The sequence below is a fragment of the Myotis myotis genome, unplaced genomic scaffold (assembly GCF_014108235.1).
Source record: "Myotis myotis isolate mMyoMyo1 unplaced genomic scaffold, mMyoMyo1.p scaffold_m19_p_1, whole genome shotgun sequence".
NCBI lineage: Eukaryota > Metazoa > Chordata > Mammalia > Chiroptera > Vespertilionidae > Myotis > Myotis myotis.
Genome location: NW_023416313.1, coordinates 182,202,976 through 182,218,821, shown reverse-complemented (window position 1 = coordinate 182,218,821; position 15,846 = coordinate 182,202,976). Strand labels below are relative to the sequence as shown.

The following is a 15,846-nucleotide window of genomic DNA, read 5'->3' as shown; positions in this document are numbered from 1 at the left end:
AGGGATATAATGAAGGATATGGACAAAAGAGAACTACGGTATATGTGAATAAAAAGACATATTTTTGCATTTGACCCAGGTTTGTGTCATATCCAATATTTGTATCTTAAGCATTGACTGTCTCAACTTTTATTCTTTACATGTTATCTCTGGGCTTAATGGAAAGAGGAATTGATAATTAGAGAGTTCTGGATTTCATGTTCAGGTTCTAGCTGTGTGTTTTTGGACAGTTTATTTAATCTCTCTGAGTTACAGTTTACTCTGTAAAAAAGAATAATAAAATAAATCTTCTGTAAAGAAGATAACAAAATAAAGGAGATAAAAGTTGATTTTTGTTTGTGTGTAGAGGGCATATTTTGTTAATTGTGAGGATTAAAGGAGCATTGCATCTTTAGTGCTGAGAATGTTAACTTACACATACAGAGTAGGGCAAAAGTAGGTTTACAGTTGTGAGTACAGGAAAGTTTATTCTTGTATAATTATTAATTAAGTAATTATTGTGTTATTTTCCAGATGAACAATTGTAAACCTACCTTTGGCCTACCCTGTAGTTAGCACTCAGTACATGTTAGCTATTATGATTATTAACCCTTATAATAGTTCTGCAAGATAAGAAATGGTATACCCTCTGCATAAATCTAGAAACTGAGGTACAAGGGCATAACTTGTACAGGACCACACAGTAAGTAGTAGAACTAGGATTCAAATCCATGCCTTTATCTCCAAATTTATATGCTTATCATATTGCCTTGATAAATTAGTGGAGAAGAGCAAAGAAAATTAGAAGAAAAATATACTTTATTAAAGAATGACTTTGCCCATTCCCCATATTAAAATTTCCCTTTTTGCCTAGGTTTTTAATTCTCTAGATGTCTCATGGAATGCATGTCAAAATTTCTGTGAGATGAATTTTGATTGTAAAATAACCATGTGCCTTTAGATTTGTAAAGAGATATGCACGTAATTTCATATATTATAGTTTTCTTGAAACTTTCATTTAAAATAAATAAGAAAAGCTCCTCCCAAGGTTTAAGAATTTCCCATTTCAAATCTTTATTCTAGAGCGGTGATGGCGAACCTTTTGAGCTCGGCGTGTCAGCATTTTGAAAAACCCTAACTTAACTCTGGTGCCGTGTCACATATAGAAATTTTTTGATATTTGCAACCATAGTAAAACAAAGACTTATATTTTTGATATTTATTTTATATATTTCAATGCCATTTAACAAAGAAAAATCAACCAAAAAACTGAGTTCGCATGTCACCTCTGACACGCGTGTCATAGGCTCGCCATCACTGCTCTAGAGGCTTTGGTTTTGTTTCTGACACTTCCTGGAAGAATTCTATGCTCATGACCAGCACCACTGGGTTTTTTTCTTCATGGTACTGTCATTTTTATCTGTTGTTCCATTGGTGCCAATTTACTAGTCTACTGAAATTGAATGGGACGTTTTCATAACCAGAGTTTAATATACTTACTATGCCTTTCAGAATAAATGACTTAACAACTTCCCCTTTCCGCCGCTCTGAGGTTCCAGAAGAATCAGTTGAGTAGGTAGATTAATTTATTCCTTCCTTCTCTAGTATTTTGAGGTATCAATAAAACCATAGATACTAAAGCCAGTTTCAACAACTACCTGCTAAAAGAATAAATCCTTCTTAATAGGATGGCATTTCCATGCCCTGAATCGGTGGAGAAAAATCTGGCAAACAAGGGAAGATTTGTGTAATCCTTTTCTATAAGAAGAATAATCTTTACAGAGGGTGCACATGGGCAGAATTTTGCTAAACATTGAACTAACTAAGCAAAACTGAGTTTTTTTAAAATTGTAAATGTGTAAAGTAAAAGCCAAGATTTTTGAGCTATCAGCATTGGACAAACAAACATGAATTGTTTTACTAATTGGGAAAATTTATGCGTAAAACTTTCTTAAAATATAAGCAGTAAGAGCATAGTGAACTCTCTTGTTAGTTAGCTAAATGCTCCATTTTGTATAAGAAAATACTGAGCAAAAGTCCTTCCAGCTTATTTTAATTAGCCCAGAACCTGATTATAAATTCAGTCATCTGTGAACCTTAGAAGGGTTCTGAAATTTAAGGTTCTTGTTTTTCTCTCTATTAAGTAATTTTTAAAAATATCTAAGCCCAGCCAACTCAAATTACTGTCAAGAGAAGATAAAGAATGCCTCTTTACTTTATAAAATCACTAACTTCTAGAGCAGAATGGACTTTAGCAATCATGTATAGCAACCCTCTTATTTCACAGGACAGAAAATTAAGGCACAGAAAGATTGCTTTGTCCAAGATCGCACTGGTAGGCAGAGCCAGGAATGAAATCCACGCTTTCTGACCTAGCTCACTTCTCTTCCCACTATTCTGACTTTTTCATAATTTTGAAAAATTGGGACGTTCATTTTTTTATTGTGTAAATACATTTAGCACATAATTGTTAAATTAACAACAAATCTCTTTGACTAGTAAACACATGAACATGAAATGAAAAGTTTACGGTATTCAGCGACGAGCCTAGCTCCCTCTAGCTCCTGCCTATCCCAGATCCCCTCCTTCGCGGCAGCCATTTGAAGGAATCAGGCCTTTTAAATAGACTGCTTTGGTCTAATAACATACCCAAGATGGCATTCTTCTTGGATTGCAGTCTGACCTGCCAAGGTTAGATATTGCCCAACAGTGGAAAAACATAAGCTGTGGAATTGGAATATGGAGAGATTTGTGAATTGGATTTGAAAATTACCCCAATCCAAGTTATTTTCAGTAATAGAAGTGTTCTCTTACAGCAGTACTCTGTTACTCAGATAATGCCTTTTGTACAAAGAGCCTAAAGTACTTTAAAGAGCCCTTGTGCATCCTCATGACATATGAAATCCCAATCTGAGTATTGCACAATTGTATACAACTGCTGTAAAGTCTATAGCACATTGGCCAAAAAGAAAGAATTATGTTGCTGTTTGAATAAATCTCCCTCGTTAGTGAAACCATCAGTGTGGGACACCACATGGAACTGCTTCTCAGCCTCTGCAGCCTACCTCGTTGAAACCTCAGTGCCTGGTCCTGGATGGAGCACATCCAGGCATTTGGCCTGGAGAGTTACTCCCAGAATGAGCAAGCTGGATGAGGAGGTGAAAGGGGCTCCAGGGTGCACCTGCACCTGTGGCCCTGCTGCCCAGGTGAGGTTGTGGAGCAGGAAAAGCAGCAGGGCAGCAGCAGACGTTCAGAATTGAAGCCTTCAAAGCCGAGGTCCTGAGTCGATAGCCACACGCAGTAGGGAGGCGAGGCAGCTCCCCATGTGGGGAGAGGTCAGGTTGGAGCAAGCTTCAGTCTAGACCCAGGAGGCCACACCTTGGCTTTGTCCCTGTTGAAAAGGCAAATCTCCCCCAGGGGAAAGGAAGGAGGGCTGACTTTGATACCTGTGTGTGACTGAGCCTCTGACAGCAGTTCCACCTGGCAGGGGAGAGGACACAGGAAGTTTGTAGGTGGTTGAAAGAGAGAAGAGAGCAGAGCTAGGGAGAGGAAAGGCAAGGTTGGAGGAAGTTGTCTTTTTTTGAGAGAGTTGTCCGACTTCTATACTGTTAGACTCTTGAGATGTGGGTTTCATGTTTTACTCTGTGGCAGTGTTTTGTTTTCAGTGTCCCTGATGCTAACACTCTCCTGGAGTACGTGGCAAAAGTTCAGATTCCTCGTCCTCTGTTTCAGAGATTCTGCCTCCATTGGAAGCAGGGAGAATACTGCCTACTGAATACTGGGGTAGTTTTAATAAGTGCCAGGTGGGTTTGGGGGAACACTATAAAATCAGGGCTTGGGCCTTTACTTTCATCAGTTCTAGACGCTCTGCTCTAGATTTGTCCTCCATTGTAAATACAAATATCGAGAGTATCAGGGGCCTTAACTGCAAGTAGCTCATTTATATCAAAATTAGAGCTGTTTTTCAAAAAAGGCATGCATGTTCCTCTTCACTTTAAAACACTGGGATATTACTAATTCATAGTGACTATTAAAACATCAATGCTGTTAATCTTGACAAACAGAAGATTTGTTATAATGGTTCTGTCATTATATTTGACCTGGACTAATACTCTGATTTTTGAAAATTATTCAGTATTTAGAGAGTATGGTAATTGGTAAAAACTATGTTTTACAGTTAGAACTTTTATAGTGAGGAACTAGCCATTGTTTCATCATCACAGTCATTTTAACAACTTAAAATGTAAGTTAAAATTTTCAGTGATTGTATTTTTTTCTTTTCAGATAGGAACCAAGGCTTTGGCCTTCTCAGCTCATTGGCTGGAGCAAACCATAGCATTGGATCAGCAGACCCGTGTCACTCAGAGGTAAGATTTTGCCTTTATCTTTTCTCCTCTTTTACTTTAATTCCTCCTTGTCATTATGAATCTTTACATCATTTATTATTTTTTCCTTTTCATTTAAGAAGTGGCAGAGAATATTCAAAATAGATAAAAGGAGAATTTACAGCAGTCCTCTTGTGCCTGGTACCTGTGAGAGAGGCTGGTTCAGCATCAGAGCAGTGAGCCTTTCAAGATGTTTGCAATCTGGGTGGTTCCATGTGTTCTTGCTAGCGTGTTTTTTAAAAAGTGCGAGGATTTCCTTGAGGCATAAAGTTGCCTCCAGATCTTTAAACATAAAATAAAATTGATGTGTTTTTTTTTTCAGTACTTCCCATGTACAAGGCCCTGTATAAATCTGAGGCAAAGTCCTTGCCCTCAGAGAGCTTAATAGGCTGATTTCAACCCTCTATCCTCAAGGACTTTGGTCCAAGTTTACCTTGGTCGACATGCTGGAACCAAGGGCACATTAGAGCCACATTGTGCTTCCAGGCATCTTTTTCATCAGTCTCTGAGCTGTTTATGATATGATCATGTTCATTTTCACATTTTGAATAAAGCATGGATCTTAAAAAAAAAAACCACTATGTTTTAATAGTAGCAAAATCATGACACTTTCTAATTTTTTTTAAAGGAAAATACTCCTAAGTTAGTGAATTTTTAGCCATTTATTTTTTTATGTGATGTTGAGCCTTCTTCATCTCTCCTTGTCTCTAGCCCCTAATACTGCTTCTCTAAAGCCAGCCCATGGGTGGAAGTGTGAGCCTTTTGGATTTAGTTCTGAAGTAGCCTCCTATTAAAGTATTGCTTGTGTGTTGTATGTGTTCCTCAACAGCAGCCCCGTTTGCCAGCAGCAGATAGGACTGAATCCCTCCTGGATCGTCGGAGTGGTGCAGCTAATACAGCAGATGCTCAGGTTGATAGCATTGTGGGTAAGTTCCTCCTTTGGCTGCTAAGAGACAGCTCTGTGGAATTTGGAATAGCCAATGTATCAGGAAATAAATCATCTGGGGAATATTGACTTTATATATGGGCAAGGGAAGGAAGTTGATAACCCCAAGTGAATGTGAGCCTTGAGATGGCTATCAGAAAAAGGAGGAAGAATAAACACATTGCAAATCTGTATCATTTTTCTCTCTGATTCTCTTAGCAAGATCTTGATTCAGATCATCTAGCTAAAATAGACAGGACCAGGTGGTGAAACAGCTTTATATCTCCATATTACAGTTTTTTTCATAATATTTAACAGTAGTTAGAGTTGATGGTATCAAGAATAATATCTACAGTAATAAAAGGGTAAAATGCTAATTAGGGCAGATGTCCTCTGGAAGACCTTCCAGATGTCCTTCTGGACAAAGCCACAGCGGCTGTGAGGGCTGAGACATGGCTGCGAAGGCCAAGGTGCAGCTGCGAAGGGCCAGCCTCAGGCCAGCAGTGACAGCAGCAGTGGGGTAATGGGGGCAGCGCCTTCCCCTGATCCGCCAGGTCGCCTCCCACAGAGGGAGTCCAGACTGCGGCTTAGGCCAGAGGCCGAGGCAGAGACAGTTAGGGGCGATCAGGCCATCAGGGGAGCAAGTTAGGGGTGATCAGGCTGGCAGGGGGGCAAGTTAGGGTCAATTAGGCCAGCAAGGGGTCAAGGTAGGAGTGATCAGGCCAGCAGGGGGGCAAGGTAGGGGCGATCAGGCCGGCAGGTAGAGACAGTTAGGGGCGATCAGGTAGGCAGGCAGGCGAACGGTTAGGAGCCAGCAGTCCCAGATTGCGAGAGGGATGTCTGACTGCCGGTTTAGGCCTGATCCCAGCAGTCGGACATCCCCCTAGGGGTCCCAGATTGAAGAGGGTGCAGGCTGGACTGAGGGAACCCCTGTGCACAAATTTCATGCACTGGGCCTCTAGTAACCTTATAAGCCCTTTCACATCCTTTTAAAGTTCTTTTATATATCCTCTTTCTCACCTGGTAATTAAGTTTGGCAGAGAAGTTATTTTATGGAGATGATGGTGAGGCCCAGAAGAGTTCAATAATTTTCCTAAGGGTATCTAATAAGAAGGTCCTGGAACTGAAACTAGAATCTAGTCTGCTGTCCAAAAGCCAGAAAGCCAAGGAGCTTAGTTGAAATAACTATAAATATTCTTTTGTTAGGGAACTACTATAATCTTTACTTTCTCTTTATGCCACAGTAATAGTTGTTTGCAGGCCTGATCCACTGATGGATGTTAAAATTAATAGATGAAAATTTTAGAAGAAACATGACATTTGCATAGTCTAAAAGCATTTCTGCTAAGTTATTTATTTATTGCAGAGGGGAAATAGTAACTTTATATTAGAAAACTTAGATACTACTTCAAGTGATGAAGATGACCTCACCAGTAGTAATAAGATACACTGACATCATCTCCCCATGATCTGTACCAAACAGGCACTCACTTTTGTGCTGTTTATGCCAAAGGTGCATAATCTCAATCTAATAATAAGAAAACATTAGACAAACCCAAATTGAGGAACATTATACAAAATAACTGACCAGGACTCTTTAAAAGTCATAAAAGACAAGGAAAGACTCAGGAACTGTCAGAAATTGGAGAAGTCTAAGGAGATTTGACAGCTCAATTTTGTGTAGGACCCTGGAACAGAGAAAAAAGGCTTTTAGTGGAAAAGTTGATGAAGTTTGAATGCAGTCTGTGGTTTAGTTAATAGCACTACCCCATTATTAATTTCTTGACATTTATAATTATAACGTGGTTATATAAGATGTTAACATTGAGGGAAGGTGGGTGAAGGGCATATACTATTTTTGCAACTTAAAAAAATCCTCACCCGCCCTGACTAGTTTGGCTCAGTGGCTAGAGTGTCGGCCTATGGACTGAAGAGTCCCAGGTTCGATTCCAGTCAAGGGCATGTACCTTGGTTGCGGGCACATCCCCAGTAGGGGGTGTGCAGGAGGCAGCTGATCGATGTTTCTTGCTCATGGATGTTTCTAATTCTCTATCTCTCTCCCTTCCTCTCTGTAAAAAATCAATAAAATATATTTAAAAAAAAAATCCTCACCCAAGCCCTAGCTGGATTGGCTCAGTGGGTAGAGTGTCAGCTTGTGGATCAAAGGGTCCTGGGTTTGATTCCGATAAAGGGCACCTACCTGGATTGCAGGCTCCTCTCTTACAGGAGACAACCAATCAATGTGTTTCTCTCACATCGACATTTCTCTCTGTCTTTCTCTCAATGGGAAAAGATCCTTGGGTGAAGATTAAAAAATAAAAATAAAAAATCCTCACCCAAGGATATATGTTTAATTATTAGAGAGAGGGGAGGATGGAGGAAAGGAACAAGGGAAAGAGAGAGAGAGAAATACTGATGTGAGAGAGAAACATTGATCGGTTGCCTCCTCTATGCACCCAGACTAGGGATTAAACCCACAAATGTGCTTTGATTGGGAATCAAATCCGCAGCCTTTTTGGTGTACAGGATAATGCTCCAAGCAACTGAGCAACCTGGCTGGGGCTTTGTTACTTTTTTATAAAGCTAAAATTATTTCAAAAAAATTTTTTTAAATTTATCTTTATTGTTGAAAGTATTACAAATGCACTCTTTCCCCCTCCCTTTGACCCCCTTTCACCCCACATTTGCTCTCTGCAAGGCCTACTGCATTATTGTCTATGTCCATGGTTATGTATATATGCATATAAGTTCTTTGATTAATCTCTTCCTTTGCCCCCTCCCCTTTCTTCCCTCTGAGATTCATCATTCTGTTCCCTGCTTCCATGTCTTGGATCTCTTAGTTTATTTTGTTCATTATATTCCATACACACACACACACACACAAACACACACACACATACATATACATATACAGTGGGGCCTTGACTTACGAGTTTAATTCGTTCCGAGACCGAGCTCGTTAAGGAGCTCCTTAAGGAGCTCGTTAACTCAAATTACTCTATCAACTCAATGCAAAAAAATCGGCCGAGAGACAGCTGGTATCTCAAAAAACTCATTAGTCGGGACACTCATAAGTCAGGGCCCCACTGTACACATACACACACACACAAATAAAAGACAAACATGCAAATTGACCATACCTTTGCTATGCCTTAAGCCATGCCCACCAGCCAATCAGAGCAACTATATGAAAATTAACCAAGATGGTGGCCGGCAGCCACGGAGCTGGAGCAAGCAGGAGGCTTGGTTGGCCCAGTGATGGAGGAAGCCAAGCTTCCCGCCTGCCACGGCCGGCTCTGAGCTCCACTTAAGGCAACAAAGTTTTAATTATAGAAGATAAACCCCAGATACCTGCTTTCAGCTGGCCTTGGCCATGGAGCTGGAGCAAGCAGGAGGCTTGGGTTGCCCCTGGCGATGGAGGAAGCCAAGCTTCCCGCCTGCCCTGGCCAGCTCTGAGCTCCACCCAAGGCTACAAAGTTTCAATTATAGAAGGTAAATAAATCCCAGAATTAAGAAAAAAAGGAGAGGCTGGGAGCTTCCGTCGCCGGGGGGCTTGGCCAGCCTGAAAACGGCCCTCAGCCCCTCAGCCCCTCATCCAGACTGGCCAGGCACCCCAGTGGGGATGCCCCACTCTAAAGGGGGTGTGGCCAGCCTGAAAACAGCCATCAGCCCCTCACCCAGGCTGGCCAGGCACCCCAGTGGGGACCCCCAACCTGAAGGGGGTGTGACCAGCCTGCAAACACTCATCAGCCCTTCACCCAGGCTGGCCAGGCACCCCAGCGGGACCCCCACCCTGATCCGGGACACCCTTTAGGGCAAACCAGCCAGCTCCCACCTGTGCACCAGGCCTCTATCCTATATAATAAAAGGGTAATATGCAAATTGACCTTAACAGCAGAACAACTGGGAATGACTGGTCACTATGACACACACTGACCACCAGGGGGAAGATGCTCAATGCAGGAGCTGTCCCCTGGTGGTCAGTGCACTCCCACATGGGGAGCTCTGCTCAGCCACAAGCCAGGCTGATGGCTGCCAGTACAGCAGTGGTGGTGGGAGCCTCTCCTGCCTCCTCAGCAGCACTAAGGGTGTCTGACTGCAGTTTAGGTCTGCTCCCTGCTGGTAAGTAGACATCCCCTGAGGGCTGCCGAGCTGCCAGAGGGATATCTGACTGCCATCTTGGGCCCAATCCCCCAGGGAGCAGGCCTAAGCCAGCAGGTAGACATCCTCCAAGGGGTCCCAGACTGCAAGAGGGCATAGACTGGGCTGAGGGACCCCCCCCCCGCCCCCCCCTGAGTGCACAAATTTTTGTGCAGCAGGTCTCTAGTGTGTGTGTGTGTGTGTGTGTGTATTTTTTTAAGGCAAAGCTAAACCAACAGATGTAAAACACTTCAACTCCATGTTTCCCTCCTTTCTTTACTAAACTTATTTCCATTCTTCACCTCCCATTCACTCCTCAGTGCACTCCCATCTAACTTTTGCCTCCATTTCCCACTAAATCAGCTCACCAACAAACTCCATGCCACTGAATCTAATAGATGTCTTCCATTTCTCCTCCTGGCCTCTTGGCAGCATTCAATATTAGGGAGCAATCCCTTTTGAAACAATGTCTTTTCTTGACTCACCCAACACATCTTAGTTGGGTGATTTTTCTGCTTTCTGGTTATTCCTTCTCTTTCTTTAGAAACTTACCCTTTTTTTACCCAGCTTTTAAATATTGCCATTCTGCAATGCTCCACTTAAACTCCTCTTTCAAATCTGTAGCTAAAGCATGAAGTGGTTCTATCCATGTCCACAGTTCAATTATCATGTATACACAGACAAGTCACAAATTTTTATCTCTAGCCCTGTATGCCAGTTGCCAGCATGATATGCTCACTGAACTAAAACAAATTTATTAACCAAAATACATTTTTAATACCAAATTATCTATATGACATTGTAGTAGATGCAGAGGATTGTAAGTTATCATCCTTGTCTTCAAGGAGCTTACAGTCCAAAAATGCAGAGACAGGCCTTGTAATGGTTAAGGTTGTGGGCTTGAGTCCTAGACAACTAGGTTCAAATCATGGCTCTACCACTAGTAATGAAATGACCTGGAGTAAGTTAGTTAGCTTCCGTGGGCATTAGTTTCCCCTTCTGTAAAACAGGGGCTAACAGATCTTCCTTACAGTGCTGTAGCAAAAGCGAAATGGAATGTGCAGGTTAAAGCACTCAGTGGTGCAGATACAAAGCAAACTCTCTTACTATGGTAGTCTTTATTATAGCAATGTGGCGAGGTGTCAGAATACAAAGTAGCATATGCCAGTGCCAAGACAGTTCTGTAAACATGAAGTGTGGGAGCATTAAAGGAAGGAGACAGACCTGTGTGCTGGGATGGTTGGCCTGGAGTGGAGGATGAGTTAAATTCTCATTAAACTTTGATAATGAGGCAACATGCTGAGATGGTAGTAGGAGTACAGGAGTTTAAACCAGCTTTACCTCTGAACTGTTGTAATTTTTGATGAGTTGTAATTTTTAAACCCGGATTTTTTCATGTGTGAATTGTGGACAGTGAAATCTATTCTAGCCACCTTATATGGTTGTCAGTAATAGATGTGAAAATATATGTTGTACAGTAAAAGATGGAATAAATTTCAGGCTTTTAGTGCTGAATTGGTGTACCTTAGTGGAGAGTGTGGCCTATAGAGTTGGAAACACCTAAGACTGAACCCCAGGTCACATTTACTAGCTGTGACCTTGAGCACGTCACTTCAATACCAAGCTCTAGTTTTCTCGTCTCTAAAATGGAAACTGTGTGCCTTGCCTCATTATAGTGTTGTAAGGATAAAATAAGTTACTGCTCGTTTGTGAGGCCCACTAGCAGCCAAGCAGGGTGAATGAAGCCCTCTGAGTTGGAGGCCAGTACCTAGAGCACTCATTCAGTGGTGACTTTTATCAAAGCCAGGATTGACTGCCCTAGGATCCTGTGTATTTAACACATCCTACATAATAAAAGCCCAGTAACCGAAATGGTGGAATGACCAGAGACCAGAACACCACAGCCCCTTGCCCAGGCTGGCCCCGCCCCCCAGGGAACAGGGGTGCCCCTAGGCAACACAATAGGATGCGAGTTTGATGGGGGAAAGTCGAAGAAATAGGGGGGAAGGTCTTAAGGGTCTGTGGGGTTGGTGTGGTCAGACCCGGAGTAGGTTTGGAGTGTGCTGGGGAAGGAAGAGGAAGATCCGATTGGAAAACGGCTCAGCACAGTACCTTTCTCATTGCGAACCGGACTGCGCCGGCCATGGACTGAATGAGCAGTTGTTTCATGAGTGCACTTGGGACTAACATGTTCATGGCAGTGGCAGGACTCCCAAAACTTCACTGATTCCAAATAGTAAACAGCTATCAACGTCAAAGAACAGAAACATCCTCTCCAACTAGAGGCTCTGGACGTTGCAACATAACTGAAGGAAACATCACTTAAGGAGGAGCTAGAAAAACCAGAAGTATACGACCAGAGGATTGTGGGATTGTGGAGGACGCCTGGGCATCTATTGCTAGAATGTGAGCCTGTTATTGTGCATGTACATAGTCAGCCCTATAGTCCTCAGTCTCACAGTATTTGGATGTGACTTCTGGCGGGAAATTATTTCGATTGAGGTTTGCTGTTCCATTGCGGCGAAGAAGATCAGAATTAAAGGTTTCATTTGTTACCTTGGTTTGAAGTGGAGGAAAATGGGATAGTAACGAATAAGAAACTTTGGAGATAGTGAAGGGCAGTTTGTCCAGATCTATTGAGAGCTCAGAATTAGAGTTTAATTGGGATAGAAATCCTGCTAATAGCACCTGATGCCTGAAATCTGAGCACCCTATTTTTAGCTTTTCCAGTTCAAGTTTTTGGAGACTGCTTATTAAAACATTCCTGGTTGGAAAGTGCAGAACACCACGACCCCTCACTGAGGCTGGCCCCGCCCCCCCCAGGGAGCAGTTAAAGGTGATCAGGCAGGCAGGCAGAGGTGTTAGGGGCGATCAGGCAGACAGGCGAGCAGTTAGAAGCCAGCGGTCCCGGATTGCGAGAGGGATGTCCAACTGCTGGTTTAGGCCCAATCCATAGGATTGGGCCTAAACCAGCAGCCGAACATCCCCCAAAAGCTCCCAGATTGCAAGAGGGTGCAGGCTGGGCTGAGGGACTCACCCCTCCCCACCCCCTGCGCATGAATTTTGGCACCAGGCCTCTAGTATATAAATAACGTGTGACAATGTGTTGAATCCTTATTTCAGATCCTATGTTAGATATGGATATTCAAGAATTAGCCAGTCTTACTACGGGCGGAGGAGATTTGGAGAATTTTGAAAGACTGTTTTCAAAGTTAAAGGAAATGAAAGGTAAGCAGATGAATCCATTGGGCCTAACATGTTCCCATATTGATACTCCCTGGTTTTATATAGTAGGATTTTATTTGGTAACTGCTAATTCTATTCCATTCTCTGGTCTCAGCTATCTTGAGAAATGTAGTTACTGGGAGACTGTGCCATCCTCTGGTGGTAAAAATCCCCTGGGGTAACTTTTCCTTTTCCTTCATTCTCTTTCCTCTTATTTTCCCTTCTTCTCTTGCCTCTGTTTCTTTCAGTGTGTCTCATTAAGGTGGAGTCAGTGACACCCCTACCAATTTACTCACATAATTCCCATCTGGAGAATTTGTAAGACTTAAACTTCCTCACAGCTATAATGACTACACCATAAGCATGTCTTTGAAACCCATCTCCCATCTCCCAGTGTTAGAACATTGTACACTCCAGATTCTCTTGTGCTATTAGATGAATTTCTTAAGATATATTTTCCCCCTAGACAAGGCTGCGACGCTTCCTCACGAGCAGAGAAAGTTGCATGCAGAAAAGGTGAGACAATCAGTCAGGTATTTATTACCTACAAAAGGCCCATGCTGTTAGAATTATAGCACTTATTGATTGATTATACTTTTTTATTTCTAAAGTGTCTTAGTGTGAATTTTTCATTGGATTTTAACTTATAACTAATTGAATGTTTACACAATAGTAACTTAGTTGCTGCAGTCAAACCAAGATTTTTCAAATGTATGTTGAGTGACACGGAACTGTCATTGAGACTCAGCATGTTTGCCTTCCTAACTATTGGGCTGGAAAACGCAGTTATTTTGTTTTAGTTTGTTATTACCAACGCAACACATGTTCTTAGCAGGAAACATATATGGTTTATGGTATGTGTTGTATGAATGTATCATAATTTACCCACTGCACTTTTGGATAGGTCATGTGCAATTTTTGCTTCTATAAAGAGTGAAGCTCTGCATATCCTTACCCATCACCATAGTACACAACTCTGATTATATCTTGAGTGGAAATTTCTAGAAGTGGAAGTCCTGGGTCCGGATATTCAAGGGTTTTAATATATGTTGCCAGAGGGTTGGAGGACAAGGTATAGAATTTTAGTCTTAATCAAAGTAAATGAGCTGAAATTTAGCTGTTGGCTAAAATGTGTTGCATGTTTCTCTCGACACAGGTTGCCAAAGCCTTCTGGATGGCAATTGGGGGAGACAGAGATGAAATCGAAGGCCTTTCATCTGATGAAGAACACTAAATTATTCCTACTAGGGTTTGAGTAACAAAGATGCTAACTCGCACTACCTGAGATACTTTCCTGTCAACCCCGTTACGTTTTGCTGAACTTTCCATCATCCTGTTGGCTGCCAGATTTGTTCATAGGATCCTCTTAATTTTAGTTTTTAGTAGAGGGTTAAGGAGAAAGTTTTTCTCCCTCGGGATATTGTAAAGGAGTGAGGAGTATAATGATAGTAAGGACTGATAATTTTTCAGATATGCTTTATTGTTCTAAGAATGGAAGGGAATGAGAGGCTCAGAGGTTGTGTGTGATTTGCCCAAGTTAAAGAAGAAGCCACTCTTAGTCAGCTTTGCTGGCGCATGCCCTGTGGTCACACTTGATGATGCAGATCAGGAGCTTGTGCCGCCTTTCCTGGGTGTTCTGGATCTTCTGCTTCTGAGGAGCTTGCTGCTCTGAGTTTCTATGCTTTTGCATCAAAAGAAAGGAAGCAGCTGCGGATTCAATTTGTGCTGTAGTATAGGTGGGGCCAGTGGCAGCGGCCCTCAGGTTAATATCTAGCTAAAAAGTTGCTCTGGGCATTTCACTTAAAGTATAGTGTCTGAGTTCATACTAGAAAGTATTGAGGAGCCAGTGTAACATTTTAGACTATAATAAATGAGGCAAAGGTTTCCTACTCTGGTAGGGATAAAACAGATCCCTTTACAAAGTTGGGGGGTGAGGGGAGTGGGTGCGGTTTGCATGTGTGTAAGAGACAGACAGGAACTTAAGTAATTCCCTATAATGGGCCGTTGAAACAGTCTGTGATCACATACGGAAGTTTTGACATTGCCTTTATCATGAATAAATTCTTCTTCCTTAGAGTTTTCTTGAGATGTCAGAGCTGTGTTGTCACACTTTACACCCTCCTCTCTGAAAGACAGACCACTGCCTAATAGTAATACTAAGGAGTGATTAAGGTAGAAAAGGATGTGAAAATATTAGGCAGTGAGTCCCTGAGTACCTTGTGTTATTTCCTGGGCTGAGTGGGTCAGCCCCTGGGGAACTGACCACCAAAAGGAAAGTTTCCAAAGGAAGAGTTGGAAATACAGCAAATAACCCATCACTGTGGTGGCCGCTGCATGGCTCTAAATGGCACAGGGTCCCAGAGCTGGGTGGTGCTGGAACCGGGGCTGAGCACTGCTTCTTGGTCTGGTGTGCTCACTAGCAGAAACAACTTTCAGACCCCTGTGCTCCATCTTCCAAGCACTGGGACGTGAGGCAGAAGCAGAAGGAACGGAGGCTCACGGTGCTAGGCCAGGGCAACCACAGGAGCAAAGGTTGCGGTGATTGGAGCATTCAGGAAGAGCCATTTCAGGGAACTTTGGTGGCTGTCTTGCTTGGTGACTTTTTTTTATTTACTATTCTGAAGGATTATTTACCATTCCATCAGTGTTTCTTTGAGATGACTGGATCAGCCATTCATTAGGAATATAAGGAAAGTTAGCTCCTTGCTGCAAAATAAAAGGTGGAACATGTTTTTCTTAAAATATGAGAGGTTTTAGAAAATACATTAGGATCATTGGTTAGAGAAAACAGACTAAAAAAAAGCTGTGAACTTGATTTTGTGGCTTAAACCAAGCCAGATGATTAAAATGTGATTTGCATATAAAGTCTGCTAATGTGTATTATTATGATTTTGTTGTTTAGTAGAGGATGTATATGGAGAAGCCTTTCTTCCTTCATTGGATTAGACATAAATAGTGAATAAGGTAAGGGTTTGTCAAACTCACTATTTTGGATCCAACATGCATATGTATACTGACAACTCACATATTTAAGACCTCAGCTATCAGCCTCTTCTAGGGGAAATGTGGGATAAAAGAATCCAGTGGCATCTACTAAAGGCCCAGGTTAAGAATAGTGATCATGAGCTAATCCTATATAATAAAGAGGCAATATGCAAATTGACCATCATACCCTCACACAAGATGGCCGCC

General features: G+C 42.1%; 1 protein-coding gene across 4 annotated transcripts in view; it reads left to right on the top strand.

The window, feature by feature from the left end:
• AAGAB (alpha and gamma adaptin binding protein) overlaps positions 1 to 15,519 on the top strand; it is a 47,101-nt gene extending 31,582 nt beyond the window's left edge. For 3 of the 4 annotated variants that reach the window (XM_036305662.1, XM_036305674.1, XM_036305677.1), the window contains exons 6-10: positions 4,264 to 4,346; positions 5,194 to 5,290; positions 12,553 to 12,657; positions 13,121 to 13,170; positions 13,811 to 15,519. In XM_036305662.1, coding sequence (XP_036161555.1) covers positions 4,264 to 4,346; positions 5,194 to 5,290; positions 12,553 to 12,657; positions 13,121 to 13,170; positions 13,811 to 13,888 — 413 coding nt within the window. In that variant the 3' untranslated portion in view covers positions 13,889 to 15,519. The remainder of the gene's footprint in view (positions 1 to 4,263; positions 4,347 to 5,193; positions 5,291 to 12,552; positions 12,658 to 13,120; positions 13,171 to 13,810) is intronic. The other variant, XM_036305665.1, reaches the window with a different exon arrangement.
• The last annotated feature ends 327 nt before the right edge of the window (positions 15,520 to 15,846 follow it).